The 17441-nt window shown below is 44.9% G+C and overlaps 1 protein-coding gene across 3 annotated transcripts; it reads left to right on the forward strand.

The window, feature by feature from the left end:
* Positions 1-487: 487 nt before the first annotated feature.
* On the forward strand, positions 488-17249 carry MORN4 (MORN repeat containing 4). 3 transcript variants are annotated; one of them, XM_054982225.1, is made up of 5 exons: positions 488-579; positions 12744-12841; positions 14039-14153; positions 14626-14735; positions 15072-17249. In XM_054982225.1, exons 2-5 carry the CDS (start codon positions 12775-12777, stop codon positions 15218-15220), a joined length of 441 nt encoding a protein of 146 aa, XP_054838200.1. In that variant the 5' UTR covers positions 488-579; positions 12744-12774; the 3' UTR covers positions 15221-17249. The 3 variants fall into 3 exon arrangements, with proteins under 3 accessions (XP_054838200.1, XP_054838198.1, XP_054838199.1); XM_054982223.1 differs by lacking the exon at positions 488-579 and adding an exon at positions 721-872; XM_054982224.1 differs by lacking the exon at positions 488-579 and adding an exon at positions 884-982.
* Positions 17250-17441: the final 192 nt, after the last annotated feature.

The following is a 17441-nucleotide window of genomic DNA, read 5'->3' on the forward strand; positions in this document are numbered from 1 at the left end:
TCAAAATGAGAACAAAAATAACTTTTTAGATTATTAACGTCATTCTTTAATACGATACTCAAATAACGGTTTGGTTTATAAAGGCTTCCCTGATAGCAGAGATTTCTTTTCAGAGGATGAGCTCTCCGCTCCGCTGCTTCTTTCAGCATTTTCCTCTCTTGCCTTGAATTATGTATGCTGAGGGTTGCAACAAGAGGTCGGCGGGAGAGGCGGGTCTCACTATGGCAGCTCCGCGGCGCAGGTGGGAACCGAAAAAGGGACCTTGCCCCTCCTAAACATGGCCGCACAATTGTAAAAAGCCTTCTTGCCCCTCACTGAGATGGCTGCCGAGGAAAGGGCGGGGGAGGGGAGCAGGAAGGTTGGGCAATGAATAGCCGCGTTACTGCTGGTTGCCCTGGTAACAGCCAACAGAGAGAAGGGATAGATCCTGGTGGGCTGTTGCCCGCGGTGGCGGGTGTGGTGGGAGACGCCTGGCATCGCTGACGGAGCGAAGGGAAGGAGAGAGGCGGGGGGCCGATGGGGGCAGAGCGGAGGGGTCTGGGGCTGCTGATAGCTGCTGAGGAGGCGCTTGGAAGCCAGGTGAGGGCTGGGCACGGCCATTACGAAGGAGGAATGAAAGGAGGCGTGCTGGTGATGCCTGGCGTTGGTGTCGTGTTGAAGGCGCCTGAGGTGGGTGGGGGTTTACGAGGGCGTTCGGAAGGATGTAGTATTGAGGGGAGCTATGTGGAGAAGCCCGGTAGTTGTGGGTGCCCTCGCGAGCAGTAGTAGCGGCGAGAGCCTAGCTTGATGGGCGTGGTGGACCTGCGTGGACCTGGATTCTGTTCGCCCAGCTTGGCCAGAAGGAAAACTCGAGGTGGAGAGGAGAGCTTGAGGTTGGTGGCAACTCAGGGTGGAATGTGCGTAGTTGCAGTTGACAGGGCGTGAAAGGAGTGGAGATGGCACGAGGAACTGACAAGTAGCACCAGCCTTTCCCTATGAGCAGGTGAGCAAAGGGGGGGGGTTGCACTCTGCACTGGAAGCTGCCCTTGTCTGACCCACACCGGATTAGTATCCCTGTTAACTATGGCGAGCAGAGTGGGGAAGTGGGAGTTGCCTGGAAGCTTGAGGACCTGCTAGAAGCATGGTTTGCTGTTGTTTGGACTTGTTTGCACTTGCTCTGCTCCACTAGTCTGTTGTAATTGTTTCCAGGAGAGCAGCAGTTATTGTATAGTCTGTAGATGAATAGACAAATCTGCAATACCATCTCAAGTAGAGCTGCATCCTTCTAAACCCATTGAAGTCAGCGGGTTAAGAATGATGTAACTGTTTAGGAATTCACTGGTGTTTTTTTTTAAAAAAATTAATAAATATTTGTTTTAACAAAGCTATAAACAGAATCTAACAAGTTTTAACAGTATGGGTGAGTTGAGACAAACACATAGAGACTCATTTTGCGTATAGGTATAACCACAATATATCATAAAAGTTTGGAAAGCAGAAGATTTCACATCCTTGAAATTACAATAGAAAAGGGTCTAATGAGTATTTTTTGTTGGGGCCAATGTCCTTAGCTATCAGATTATCTAGAACTGGTAGCCAGTCTTCCCAGAAGTCTTATTGTATAGTTGGGGATTCAGAACAATGAATTTGGTATGTTACCTTCTCCGTCTAATATTGATCCTATACTTTGCTGTACCATAGGTGAAGCGAAGGGGGCCTGGGGTCTTTCCACACTGAAGCAACAGCTATTTTAGCTGCAGCTAGAAGCATAGCCACTCTTCTCGTAGTAACAGTAGGTATATTAGAACTTGACCATAGGTTAGGTAAGATTATTTTAGGTTTAAAAGGAACAAGAAAACCCACAATTTGTTTAATATCAGTTAATACATCAGACCAAAATTTGCTTATCGAAGGACATGTCCACCAACAGTGAATAAAAGATCCCACCTCTCCACTTTTTTCCCAACGTTTGGGCAAACTTACTCTATTAGCATAGTTGAGGAGTAATATACCATCGTGTCAAGATTTTTTGAGATTGTGATCTTACATGAACTAGATTGGTTTTAAAGATCAAGGAATTCCAAATGCTTGACCATTGTGCCTCAGAGAATTTTATATTACAGTACGTTTCCCAGCCTGGTTGGTATGAATAGGGCGGAGTTTTTAGGGCTTTCAAAATAATTTTGTAAATCTTCAATAGAAGGCCCTTACCTCCACTGCCACCAGATTTCAATATTTCTTCAAAGTCAGTTATTTGACGTTTTAGGGAATTTTGTATCTCAGGGGCAGCTATTAGGTGCTGAATCTGTAGGTATTGAAACCAAGGAATTCACTGTTAATCTCTTAACCAGTTTCTTCCTGTGCAGTTTTTTATCCTGAGTTGATCATAAACCAGAAGATCTTTGTTTCCTATTCTTTGTATAGAAAATAATCATCATGTTTTATATGTCCAACAACTACTTCTCCAAGTTTTAAAAAACTTTTATGGCATCTTAAAGACTAAAACATTTATCACATGAGCGTTTGTAAACTAGAGTCCACTGAAGTCTAAAGTGAATCCTAATTCACAAAGCACATGTTAAATCTTTAAAACACCACAACCTGTTTGTTTTTGCTAGAACAGATTTACACAGCTACCCCAATTGAATATTCTTCTGTAGATGAATTTTTGTTAACTTTGTATCTTACAGTTTTCCTTCATGGATCAAGGGTGGTTACTCATACTTATATGGCTATGAGTCTAGCCTGAAAATGTGGGTTCAGAGCATGACCACTGTTAAGTTTTCCCTTCTGTTTCCTGTTTTGCCAATATCATAGATGAACAGTCCCGTTTTTGTCATATATACATGCAATGTCTCTCACTGTTGACCCTGAAAATGTGTGCTCTTCATAATGAATCACTAACAAACCAGGGAAAGATTAAATATGAACCAGAGACACCATTTAGAATGGCACATGTGGAACAGCATCAACTCTTGTATTTCAGGCTTCATTATATTGTTCCTCAGGTGCATTTGTGTCTCTGGTGAACAAATGCATTTGGTTTTACAAATTGAGTAGATATTGTTATAAATGATTAAACTGGCCTATGTAATGCTTATGAAATGTCAGTTGCTTCAGAAAGTGTGACTCCTGTATTTCTTTTGATTAAATTACTATAGTTATTTTGAAGTACAGAAAGTAATTGATTGCCCTCAAAATAGGAACTCAAGAATTGCTCAGTTGGATTAGAATAAAGGTCCATCTAGTCCAACAGCTTGTTTCCCATAGTACTCAGCTGGATGCTTCAGGAAAGCCTACAAGAAATTGATGTTCAGAGGTTCACTGCTACTGATTCTGAAAGGTCCGTGTAGCTGTCATGATTAATATCCATTGATATCCTTGATGAATTTGTCTAATTTCACTACAGCCCTTTATGTTAGTGGTCATCACTACACCTTCTCATAGTGAATTCCACAAATTAATGTATGTGATATATGATGAAATTAATTTTATTTCTCTCCTGAATTTACTACCCATCAATTAAATTAAGTGCTTCTAAGTTCTAGTCTTACGAGATAGAAAGAAAAGTATATATCGTTTCTTCACATTGCGCATAATTCTATAGCTCTATAATTTACAGCCCCTTAGTAATATTTTTTTTAACTAAAAAGCCACAAGTATATTACCTGTTCTTTTTAGAGACAACTTTGTTCATGGTGGCAACACTTTTCTGCAGCTACAGTTACATTGCTTTTCTGAAGTTGAATTATATCTGTGATAGTAGTGTGATCCAGTTCCTGATTTATGCCTTCTGGGTGAGGATATGATTTCCACTAAATTCCATGGCACTGTGAGATGGAACTGATATTGGAGTTGTGCCAGCAAGCCTAACTCCTATGCTAGTGGGATGCTGCTAGTACAATCTGATTGGAGTCAGTGGAATGACAAGGGAGGAAGACAACTTGTTTGAGATCTGAAGCTTACTCAGGAGTTGGTCCTAATCCCAATGATTATGTAGCATTATGTTAATAAGAAAGAGAGAGCAAGTAAAACCATTCCTGTTAGTCAGCTAAAAGCCACAGGTCCTATCCACTACTATCCACTACTGCAACCAAGTCAAAGGATAGAATTCCACTAATTCAGGATCCAGTCACAATGTAGTTAATAAATAATGGAAGATTTAAATATCACTTACTGTGAAGCTTCCTTTCTCGATGGTCTGGGAGCGGGGCAGTCCTTACTAATGGGAAGTGACTCCTCCTCTCCAGCGCAGGGTCAGTCAATCTGATTGATTCCAGAAAGGGAGGGTCTTCCTTGGCTCACCAGTTCTTTCCCAAGCCTTGAGCCACTGTGAGTTTCCATAGTCAATTGATAATTCCCCTCCACCTTGCATACTCTTTGAAAGACTTCCCTGTTCAACATCCATTCTCCTTGATCTATCCTTCCTCTGCTTAATCGATCCACTAGGATGTTGTCCAGTCCTACCATGTGAACTGCTTTTAGAGACTGGATGTTTCTCTCTGCTCATCTAATTATGAGGCTGGCTCCTTTGTGTAGAGTCCTGAATTTGGTCCCCCCCTTGTCTGTTCAAATATGCCTTTGTAGTCATGTTGTCTGTTCTTACTAACGCATGGGCTTCTGCCAGTTGACTCGTGAACTGTAATAGTCCGTTCCTGACAGCTCTCTGTTCCAGTAGATTCATACTCTTGGATTTCTCTTTCTGTGACCAGGGACCCTGGGCTGTCCTGCTCTGTGAGTGAGCTCCCCAGCCCCACCAACTGACATCCGTTGTTAACACCACTCTCTTCAGCTCCCTGAGAGGGACTCCTAACTGGAACCTGTCTGGATCCATCCACCACTACAACTCCTGAAGGATGCTTCCTGGTACTTTAACCAAGATGTGTTTCTTGTGAGCTATGGCTCTCTGATAAGGAAGAAGGAACCATTGAAGTGGTCGTGTATGGAATCTTGCCCATTGTAGCACATCCTGGAAGGATACTATCATGCCTACCAGTTTGTGCCAGAGACATGACTTCCTGATTCTGATTTTTCTGGACCTGTGAAATCAAAGACTGCAGCTTCCTTTGTCTCTCCAGAGACAAGAACATCATGTCCTTTACCGTATCCAGTAGAACACCCAGATGAACAATTTTCTGCAGTGGGGTGAGGGAGCTCTTTTTTGTGTTGGTTACAAAGCCATGTTTCTCCAGGCATTCCAATGTCCTTTTAACTGCTTCCATTCCCATCTGCATGGAAGGTGCCTTGATTAAAATGTCGTTGAGGTAAGGAAAAAATGATATCCCTTGCAATCTCGGTAAGGCCGTCAAAGTTACTAGTACCTTGGTGAACACTCTGGGAGAGGATTTGAGGCCGAAAGGGAGTGCATGATACTGGAAGTACCTCCTGTCATAAGCAAAGCAAAGGAATCTTCGATGTGCATTCTTTACGGGGATGTGAAGATAAACCTCTGAGAGATCGATGGAAGCTAAGAAGTCTCCCTTTTGAATGGCCGTTGCAATTGTTTGAAGAGTCTCCATCTGGAACGTGAGAGTCTTGATGAATCAGTTCAGCCACTGAAGATCTAGTGTGGCTCTGACATCTCCATTTTTCTTTGGGACTATAAAGAAGGTAGAGTAAACCTTTTGGTTTCTCTGACCTGGCGTAACCAGTTCTATCACCCTGATTTCGAATAGGTGTTGAATTGCTTGTACTAATAGCCTATGTTTTTGATTGAATGGGTTCCTTGGTAACAGAATGACATGGTTCGGTGGCATTGATTTGAATTCCAAAGAATATCCTTTTGTTACTGTGTCCAGGACCTGTCTGTCTGAAATCGTTTGATGCCCTATGTCCATGAACTGTAGCTGTCAGGGCTTGCCGTCGCTGCCGCTGGGCGTGGCACTGGGCAGTCTGCTCCTGACGTCACAGGGGGGCCAGGGAATCTGCAGGACCCTGCTCTGTGGAAGGAGGGGCAGTATACCTCACCCAGACTCCCTCTCAGTCCACTCGCTGGCCTGCTCAACCTGGCCTGCTTACCCTCTGCACCCTCCTTCATCTTCTCCTTCCAGGACTCTCCTCCAAGCCTCCATCCTTGCATCTTACTGCTCTCACTCCACATCATCACTCCTCACTCACACCCACCACAACAGGGCTCTTCCCAGCCAGCTTTTATAGGGCTTCCTCCTACTGCCCCACCCCTCTTCCAGCCTGGCCTTTGGCTGCACCAAGCAGTTGCAGCTGGGGTAGCTGATCTGGCCCCACTGACCAGCACCAGCTGTGCCTTGTTCTCTGGCTGCCCAGCCTCCCTGCCTTGGCTGATTGCTGAAGGCATGTCCAGCTGCAGTCCCCTGGCTAGCAGCCCGGCCTCCCTGGCTGAGCTGATGGCTGAAGGTGGGTCCAGCTGTGGCTCCTTGGCTGGTTGCCCAGGGCTTCCTGCAGAGTGCCTCCAATAGCCCCACCTGGAGTGGCTTGGCTTTTGGCAACTCCTGGGCCAGGCTACTATTTTCTAGCTGGGGCGTGGCTTTGGGTTGTTGGGGCTGCTGCTGCTTCTCCTCCTCAGGTAAGGTCTTTGGGTGGGTGACTGCTGAGCTTCCAATCCCTCTGCCCTTGCCCCCTTCCGCCTTGCCTAGCCCCCTTTCCCTCCCTAGGGGAGTGGGACTCGCTGGCCTCTCTCTGTCTCCCCCTGCCTCCTGAGGCCCTGGGCTTTTGCCCCTTGACCCTGGCACCGGCAGGTTCTGGCTCCATTTGCCTGTGGGAGGGGTTGACCTGCTGTCCCCCAGCTGCCCCCTCTGCCTGCCAGTCAGACCGGTTGACCTGCTGTCAGCTGGCTGACCAGTTGACCTGCTGTCAGCTGGCTGACCAGTTGACCTGCTGTCAGCTGGCTGACCAGTTGACCTGCTGTCTGCTGGCTGCCCCCTCTGTTTGCCCATCAGCCCGGCTGACCTGCTGTTCCCTCCTACCAAGTCTGGGGGCTGGGACCCAGACCCCGGACAGTAGCCTGCCCCCTATCTCGGTGATCACTCTTGGGGCGTTGCAGTCATGCAGACGTCTTTCTTCTGTGATTTGTTGTACTGTCCGAATTTGGAGAAGGATGCGGATCTATTGTCCAATCTGGATCTAGGGTGCCATTGTCCTTTAGGGGATCTGGAGGTCCTGTATCTTGAAGCCCTCTTGGAGTCACAAAAGGACTGGAACCTCCTTTTATGCTGTAGGTCTCTCTCTCTCTCTTTTTTTTTTTGAAGGTAGCACCTTCTTTCTCTCTTTCTTCCACTAGATATTTCTTCTATGCCTCACCGAAGAGGTTAGTCCCTTTGAATGGGATTATTTTCCTCCTCATCCTCTGGGGACTAATGTGAGAAGAGTGAGTTCGGAGAGCTAAGAAGCTCCAGGTCACAAAGGGTGCCTCTACCCCCGCAATGGGAGTCAAGCCTGCTTTAGCAGCCATTAGCACTTTTTCCCACCAAAAAGGACAGCGTTCAGTCAATGGAGAGCAATTTTGAAAAAAGTGGGAAAGGGAGGAAGGGGCTACAACTCAAGCAAAACTAGCCAAAGGTGGGCCAACAAGAACAAAAAGCTGACCTTGGAAGGCTTCTTATGGCCCTACTTGCCAGTGTGCCCTGGTGTGAAGAGAGGCGTCCCAGCAGCCATGCAGGAGCTGTAGCAGACGGCTTCCCAGCCCAACGTTACTCCTCCCCGTGTTTTCTGACTCTACCGTGGCCCCCTAGAGGATAAGCCGATGGGAGGGGGATTCCTAGCCTGAAGGCTGGAATCGCACGTGGGAGTCTGTGTGAGGGCCTTGGAAGCTAGGCTTGCCTTGTGCCGTTGGCCTCGCCGCTCGCTGGCAATTCACTCTGATGTGAGAGACAAAAAGGAGTGGCGGGGTGCTGGAAGCCCTTCCCCAGCAAGCCTTGAGCATCTCCTTTCTCTCTGTGTCTTTTTTTAAAAATGTGCCGGGATCCCATGCTCTACACAACACTAAAAGTCCATGTCCTGCGCCTAGGCAGGGCCAGGAAAAACTGGTGAGCCAAGGAAGCTCCTCCCCATCCGGGATCAATCAGACTGACTGACCCTGTGCTGGAGAGGAGTCCCTTCCCATTAGTAAGGACTGGCCCACTCCCTCTGGACCACCAGAGAATAACCGTGTTTCTATACCACTCTTCTAAACCAATTAGTGTGCCACTCAGAGTGCTGAACAAAATCAGTGTTAGCTGGGGCTGAGAGGAGTGGCTTACCCACGGCCATCTGCTGAGCTCATGGCAGTAGTAGGATTCAAACCAGCAGAGTGTTAATTTGCAACCCAACCACTATGCTACAGCAGGAATAGGGAACATAGATGAAGCTGTATGGCCAAGTGCTGTTCCTGCAGCTTAAGAACCATAAATACACATGAGAATCTTGGGGAAAGGGAACACTTTGTACAAGTATCAATCAGATAAGGCTAATGACAAAGGAAAGCAGATAAACAAAATACCTTCTCAGGGAATCCTTGCAGGTGATTTGCTTTAAGAATCCACGCACAACTGATACTGTTGTATAAATGCTGTGACTCAGTAAGTAGTGCCTCTGTTCTGAAGTATGATAGGAGATGGGGAATGAGTGGGACAATAAGTAGACTGTGCTAATCAGGAAGATAAATAGGAGAGATAGATGGGGCGAAGGAGGCTTGGAAATATAAGTATATCGGAGAGACCTCAGAATAAGAATATTAATCCTTGCCATTTCGGCTATCTCATTGCTCTTTATCAAGTATATGATTGTATCTTTCCTGGGTATTCACAGCCAGTTCAGATTCTGTGCTATTCCACTATAGGATGACTTTATACAGGGGTCCTTTAAGACTAAGCTATGTGGCTGGAGTGTATGGGCTTGGAGGGAGGGGTGGAATGGAAAGTATATGTAATTGACTAGGCCCCTTGGAAACTACAATGGCTCCTCATATTTGTTTCTCTTCTGCCTGCTCCTGTGTGCTTCATTACTGGGTTTTCAAGGTGTTGCTCTCTGGAACATGACTCCAAAAATTAAACACTGCCTTGTAGAAGCTACATTTGTATCTTCCAGGGGATGGATCCACATTTCCTGTTTTCTATAGGATTGCCTACTGTTGGGAGAAAAAAGGCCTTTCCCTTTAATAGAGCCTTAGTTTGGTTATTTAACTCTGCCATGTAAAGCTTCAGCTGCCCCTTTCCAAATATTAAGCCTCTATTAAAGGGAAAGGACATTTTTCTCCATGCCTGCTGGCAACCCTAGTTTTCTGTCACCTTACTTTTTTCCCTTAAACTATCAGGCAGCTCATAACATAGTCTTCTATACTATGTTGTCATAGAGGGTGTAGTCTTCTTTGCCCTATGTTCCCTTCCCTCTTTCTTTCAAGATGTATGCTCCTCTCACATAGATAGAAAAACACAACTATTTAGTGCAATGATCTAAACACTGGCCTTTTGGAATCCTTAGTAGTGTAGTGGGACTCATTCCCTTTTCCTGGTAGGTCTGTGTGGCTTATAGGTTTTGTGCTCAGGTTTTTTATCTTCTGGATTAAGTAGTGGGCTGGTTGCTGTAACTGGAATGGCAGTCCTTCCTCCCCTGTTCAGTCTTATAATTTTCCTAGCCAAATTTTGTTGTAAGCTGCTCCTGGCTGTGTTTTGGCTGTCAGGGTATTACTTCTTATGTCAAGGGAGCCCCAGTGCTTGTGGCTTGAAGTCTTAGTTGATGTCCTTCCAAGCAGGAGGTCACAAGTGGCATTGCAGGGGAAAGTATTGGGAGCATACTGATGCATTGTGTGTTGGATGGTTTCATGATGTCATCTCCATCATCAAGGAGGAGAGTATTGATAATGCACAGCAGAAAGGTAACAGAGTTAGCAGTAGCACTATGACAGTGGCTGTTAATGTTACTGTATCATTTTTTATTTCTCCTGGTACTGTTTTGCTTTCTACTTCTAATGTGATTGATCAGCTCTATATTTTTGTACTAATTTGAACCCAAGAAAAATAGCACAAGCATTTCTTTAACACTTTGCTCCTGGAAGTGTATAATAATGAAACTTTGTTATGTTTAGAGTTGCCAACAGGCCTGAAGAAAAATGTCCTGTTCCTTTATTTATTTACAGGATTTGTATGTCATATTTCTGCCCAATTAAACTTTTAATGGAGGCTTAATGTGTGGAGGTGGGAAGCTGAAATTTTACATGACATGAAAGTTAATAATATTTGGTAAATAACATCCCACTAAGCTTCTATAATACAAAAGAGTTTTTCTCCATTTGGCAACCTTAGCTATGTCATGGCTATGCTGGTATAGAATTAATCAGTCATAAATTTGGCCTATCAGAACTTTGCTGAATTATTTTCCCCATTCTGAAATTTCTTCCCATAATTACACATACAAACTGAAATTTTAAAATACTTGCCTCTGGTATAGATAATTTCCCCCTCTTTTTTTGTTCTGTGAGAACAAGAATTTACTCACTTTATCTATGGTAATTGATAGGCAGCTCTTTGAGTTGATCAAGAAAGGAAAATACCTAATGCATAATTAACTCATGGAATTATTGCTATGATATTTTGTCCTGGTGACTAGCATACATGTTCTTTTAAAAATTAAAAACGTTACATCTTTTGGCACCTGCAAGCCATGACAATCAGAAGCACAACCTCCAAGTTTAGATTCTTTGTTCCATATTCATTGTTTTGTGCATAAAGTTTCAATTCTCTCCCCCTGCCCCTGATTTTTAAATCAGTGGCTAAAATACTGTCTGTTTTTCCTGGTCATGAAGTACTTCTCAGATATGTTATTCAACCACTTGCAAATTACAACTGTTCTCAGAATTTGGCAAACCTCTCCAGCAAGTTTGAAAGTTAGGAAACCTTTACCAACAACCCTTTTCACATGTCCTCAGTATTCATGCTTGGCTCATGACTGACAGTTTCAAGTTCTTCACCTAAATAAAAGCAGCACTCAGATGCTACATAAGCATTTTGGTGTGTTTATTATGCTGAGAGCCCCCACTAAGGAAAATTCTGCTTCTACTGCACATCTTCCTATTAAGTAGACAGGAACTATGCTGAAAGAGGAGATGGAAGATCGTGTATGCATTGCCTTGGAGTTGGCACCCATCCCATAGCCTTTGAAACCACTGCTTTACCCCACCCTATCATGTTTATTTCATGAGCTGTCAGCCCATTGACAAACTTGTTGTTACCTGTCCTCCAGGATAGGTGGGGGGTAAAGATTCAATACATACATTTCCTTCTGACTGCCATCATCATCCTTAGCAAGCCATTGGAATTCCTGGCCTCTTTAATTAAAGCATCGAGTAAATTTAATGCAAAATCGGGGGGCAAACATCTGCGCTCTACTGATTGTTGTAAGGAGCTGCTGTCTGTGTCTGTACTATATAACAATCTATACTGGCATATAGAAATATGTGTAGTACAAATGGCCCTGGCCATTTTGCAGCCTTTTGAATTCTTCGGTAGCAGGAGGGGAGAGCAGACTTCAGCGCTGTGATCGGCTTAAATAAGCCCCTGTGATGAGATGCACCGAGATGTATCACCAGCTAATCTGGATGGGCTGTATACATTAATATTTCATTGAGGGTAGAGCCCTTGGTGCTCAAGCTGCAGACACTAGTCGGATGAGATAAAAAACAACAAGCAAATGCAACCTGAGCTGTAAGTCTTGAATTTCCCGTGGTAGGAATGGATATACTCATTTGCTGGAGGCAATACACTCCTCTGTGTATCATTGGCATGGAGAAATAGGACAGAAGTCCACAAAATACTGAAACTCCCAGTCAACCTTGAGAAGCACAGAGGTGAATTGCTCTGGCTGCAGCCCAATACCTTCTGAAGGCAGATCCCATGTGAGAGAAAACATTGTACAGCCTATGTTGGAGGGCTTTGCTCCAGTACTTTCAGGTATTTCTTCATCAGATTGGGGATGACAGGGGGCTGCCCATTAATCTTGGGCTGCTGCTTTGTAATATGGCAATGGAAACAGCTCAGAGCTCATTTTGGGTGGCCGTTGATTTTGTCATAAGTGGATACTGCTGTTCCTTCAGAAGACCTTTGAAGTGAAATAGTCTGAGAGCTGAGATGTTATTCATTATTACACAGATATGTATAGTCTCAGTTCCCTGATTTTATTCCCCTGTGCTATTCTGTGTTAGAAGGGCATAAGAACCACCCTGTTGGATCAATCCAAGGCTCCATCTAATATGTGCTCCTATTATAGGCTTCCTGACCAGCCATTAGAGTTTTCAGCATCTCTGACACAGCCAATAATAGGATTAAGATGAAACATATTCTTCTACAGATTTGGTAATCCAAATCTGTTTTGATATTTTTGTGGCTATTCTGGTGCAATTTCGTAACTTGGAGTTTAGCCCAGTCTCTGCTCTATAATCTGTATCATCCTATATTGTCAGGCTGATTTTGTATTCTTAGCTATTAGTAGTCAGATTACTGCAGTTTAAAGAATCTTGTTAGTGATATGTCCACTAATGTTACACATGCATGGGTGTTGCCCTCAGTTGAAAACAGCATGATTTCATAGTTCTTCTAATTGTGCATTAGATCTCCAGATATGAGGAGGTACTTGAGTCACTACAGTCTGTTGTGCAAGACAGTTGTGCTGCATGGAATCAAATCTAGCCAACACTGCTCTCTTCCCCACCACCTGTACCTTTGCTGCTGCTCTCTAAAATGCTGTCCCAGTCTCTGAAACTCTACTTTTCTTCAAACCTGTCTTATGTTGCCCTCTTACCCTTGCTTCCTTCCTTGCAGTTGCTGTCCTGCCTTCCCGAAAGCTAGCACCATGACCCTTACCAAAGGTTCCTTCACCTATTCCAGTGGAGAGGAATATCGTGGGGAGTGGAAGGAAGGTGAGTAGAGTTGGGCAAGTTGACACCCCCCACCCCCCAACTGCCTTAGGGAAGACCAGATCTGCTTTCGCCAGAATGCACATAATCTCTAAGTAGCTTTATGGAATGAAAAGATCGTTTTAGCTAACCAACAGTAATGTCTGTTCCAAGATACCGGTTTAATGCCAATTCAGCAAGTAAAGTGCTTACACAGTTTTAATGAAGTGCTGGATTCCTGCTGCAAGGTCTTTGTCATTCCTGCTCTAATCAAGCTGCATTGTACCTTTACATCCTGACTCCCTTCTTTGCTTCACCCCTCCCACCTCCTGACTGGGATTTAAAGACTGAGGGATCTCCACTGCTTCCTGTATCTGAAGAAGAGAGCTTTGACTCTTGAAAGCTTATACTCTGAAAATCTTGTTGGTCTCTAAGGTGCCACTGGACTGTCTGTCAAGCCGGACATGTGTGTATTAGGCTCAATGTATATGCCACTGCAGTGTGTTCTGCTTCTCCCCTGTGCAACAGCCCTGTCCTGCCTCTTGTGAAGAAATATGCCTCCACAAAGTTTAGCAGCCAGGCAACACAACAGCTTTGCCATGGAGTAAATGTGATGGTAAGAGGAAGGTTTGCTGCCTCCATTCCTGCAGCAGTTTTTCTTTAAAGAAGGTATTCCCAGTCAGAGAGAGATTAGAAGCTGGCTGAGCACCATAATTGCCTTTCTGACAACTGATTCACAAGCTGGATTGGTCCTGCAGGTGCTCCCATCAGGAAATTGATCCTTCCTGAGTCCTTTATCCCACTAACAACTGTTGTACTGGAAAACAAAACCTGCTCTTTGCAGGGAATGCTGTGTGTTACATTTGAGATTCTTTGCTGGTTGTATGTGATGTAATCAATTAGCAATCTATTCCTGTCCCAGCGGTCCACAAGAAAAAGTGCTGGGCTTTAATTTTGGGTCTCTGTGTATAATGAGAACCAGCATGCTTTGCCAGGCAAAGGTTAGTGGGAGGAACAAGAAGCAGCAGACCTCTATTACAGTCTTGTTCTGCAAACTAGATCAGCTGGCATGGACTCTACCACCTCCCTCCTCTTGAGGAACTGTTTGCAACCTCCTTGAAATTAATGATGCCAACATAGATCCTGCTGGTGTGAGGCCGGTAGGTCACTGCAGTTTTGACAACTTATATACAAGCAATACTGCTTGTTCTTTCTAACTAGGGCGTCGGCATGGTGTTGGGCAGTTGACATTTGCTGATGGCAGCGTTTACCTGGGACACTTTGAGAATGGTCTCTTCAATGGCTGTGGGGTGCTCACTTTTGCAGATGGCTCCAGGTGGGTATAGGATTGCGGGTGCCCTGCACTGCTTGGGACCAGTGCAAGGAGTGAGCATGCATGAGCATGGGCTAAGCAGCCTCAGGAAGATGAGAATAAGTGGATTCCTGTACTCTGGCTGCCTTGGCTATACAATTGAGTTTGGAGACTTAATCTGCATTGCTGTGCCTAGCATGAATACCGTTTTGTGTGTGTGCATGGCTGTGTGATCTATCCCTCAGAACCATAACCATAAGCAAGTGCTTCTTTGTGTTGGTTACTGCACCATCCCTTACCACAAGTCCTCTGTAGCTACCTGGATTACTGTAAAGCCATGACAAATGACCAGTGATGACTCTCTTGATCCTTCCTTTCCTGTCCAGAAAAATGTGCTCATCCTGATATTTTCAAAAGTTTTACATCTAGCTGTTGATCATAGGTGAGTGTAGGTGCTAGTAATGCTCCAGCCTGACACAGCCTACCATTGATGCAGGTACGAGGGAGAGTTTGTCCAGGGAAAGTTCAATGGTGTCGGAGTCTTCACCCGCTATGACAACATGATCTTTGAAGGAGAATTCAAGAGTGGACGTGTTGATGGCTTTGGTGAGTGCTGAGAGTTTCTCACTTGTGGGAGCATCCAAGCACAATGCCAGTCTTCTAAGACTGAAACTGATTCAGAGGCATTATCACAAGATGTGATGGCAACAAGTGAGGACTTGTCCTCCAAAGTGCTGTGTACTCATCATTGTCTCAGGACCTGCGTCCAGCTCACAGGTTCCTACTATTCTAGTCCTGTGTTTCCATCAGGGCCCTGCCATCACAACTTTACATTTTCAGCTATTGTTGCTCTTTAATTGCTCTGTGAGACTGTTTCCTCCACTATACTAGGTGCCTGAGCCCTATAGCTGTCAGAAAATGCTGTTTTGTTTTCTCCCACAGGACTTCTGACTTTCCCTGATGGCTCCCATGGAATTCCCCGCAATGAAGGCTTTTTTGAGAACAACAAACTCTTGCGACGGGAGAAGTGCCAGGCAGTGGTTCAACGTGCACAGAGTGCCTCCAAATTGGCACATGGTCTCACAGCATGATGGGGCAAACTCTTAAGTAGTTCTACCCTGGGACTCTCCCATGAAACTGTAGCCTAAGTCCCAGGGTTGGCAGCAATGCAGAGCATAGAAATTACAGAGACAAATGCCATCTCTTGAAGGTAGACAATCCCAACCCAGCTCTGCTCAGTTGGACAGCCTGCCTGGAGCACTCTCTTAAACAGCTCAGCCCTTATAGTGTGCATTGGTGCCAAACCTCAATTACAGAACCACCCTTCCAGACAAAGGATCTGCCACTCCTAAGGCAGAGACATTCTCTTTGCTGGGAGCATCCTCTAGAAGGTCTGTCAGTGCTAAATCCCCACAGCCATGATGGAAACAGTGAGGATTACTATACCCATTCTCCCTTGCTCCCCTTTAACTGGTAGGAGAAGAATGACTTGTTAATATACATTATGGAAATGCATATGATTAGTTTACATCTTTCCTCACTTTGAGACCAGGGCAGCTGGGATGTTGTGACTTAGCTGGATTGGTCTTCAGTGGTCAGAATTGGAACTTGCATTTAGCACAGCATCTGTTCCCTTCTGAAGCCCTAAACCCTCTGGGTCTCACTCTCCTTCTCTTCTCCCTCTCCTTCTCTTCTCCCCCTCGCTCCATTCCATGATGCTCAATCTGTGTCAAAAACAAAGAAATGGAAAATTGATCTGTAGAGTAGAATTCTAGACCTCCTGAATGTGCCTTCCCCAGCTTTGTGGATAAGCACAGGGAAGGAAACCTGAGCTGTGCTGCTTGCCCTTCTTGTTGTCCATGCTTCAGGCTCCAGAGTGTATCTGGGACTTCTTTCCACTGTTGTTGTAGGTTTCTTCTGCTTCTGTTTTATCCTGCGGACATGAGCCCTCTCACTGTGAGTATTTGGGTTGCTCCCTGGGTTAACAGCAGCCTTTCCTTATGTAAGGTACTTGGCCTAGAAGGAAGGGATCCATTTTGCCTTCAAAGCTGTTGCATGGCATCCATGCACTGCAGTGCCACATAGGCAGGGCTGTGTGTATTCTGCACTTGAAAGAAATGAAGATTCTGCACCAAGAAATGCTATACTCAGTAAATGGCATTGATTACACAAATTAACAAGTGTGCATGAATCTGCTTATTTTGCCTAAGTGCTGCTTTTGTAGTCATGGGAAAAGGAAAAGAGCTTGGTAGAAAACTGAAGTCTAACCACCAGAAGTCTGGTGCAGCCCATCAGTCCCTCTTTCTCTGGCTTCTCAGATTTGATCAGGCATTACCTACTAGCTTGTAAGCCTCTTCTTGCAGTCTGAATAGGTAGAATTTTGCTTTTAAAATAACCAGTGGAGATTCTCAAAATACTGACTTCGATGCTCAGTACTGAATTCTATAATACAGTCACAGAATCAGTGGCATGCATATGGCTCTGCACATCCCGAACCAAAATGGTTTCTATCCCCATTTTGCCTACTAAGTCCAAAGAGGGGGTTGTTACCAGATATACAGTCCAATCTGTTGTCTTCAGTGGGCTTAGAAGGGTGTAACTGTTTAGGGTACTCTTGCTGTGCCCTCCCCCTTCCCAAGCATTTTGGTGGATGAGAGGCAAATATGTGAACCTAGTAGGACAACTTAATTTGAAGACTGTAGGCCATCCCTAAGTTGAAATGCAAGCTAAGCTGTGGAAGTCTTCTGGTAGGATCCTTCTTAGAGATGCAGGCCGAATGGAAATGCAGATAGGAAAAATTAGTTGTTGATGGACAGCAAGGAAGACTGAAAGTGAATGGTGGAGAAAGGAGAGTTGGGAATGAATGGTCTTTGGAGAGCTACTCTGTTTTTGTGCAGCCACTTCATGTTTGTGTGCACTGGAAGCAATCATGGGATTGTCTTGAGACGGGGGGGTGTTCTTAGCCAAGCATTGACCCGCATGATGTATGTCCCTAAGTGCCATGCTGGAGCCTGTGTGACCAGCCCAGCTCCACACTGAATGTCTGCGTGTCAATGCCACCCTGGTGCCTTTCTGTCTCTGCCCATATATGGGCCTTAGCCAAATAAAAGAGTTGCTGGATTTTTGCCTCTATGTCTCTTTCCTGCTGCAAGTGCTGGGAAGAGGTGGTCGAACAGTGGGAGAAGATGCCTTCAAAGAGAATGTAAAGAGGAATCAGTCCAAGTGCCACAACTCATACAAGGTTGCATACAAAAGCTGTTGCCGCTAAAAATTGTTGTCAGCCTTTTTTCATATGTGTATATATACTGAGTT

The sequence above is a fragment of the Eublepharis macularius genome, chromosome 6 (assembly GCF_028583425.1).
Source record: "Eublepharis macularius isolate TG4126 chromosome 6, MPM_Emac_v1.0, whole genome shotgun sequence".
Lineage (NCBI taxonomy): Eukaryota > Metazoa > Chordata > Lepidosauria > Squamata > Eublepharidae > Eublepharis > Eublepharis macularius.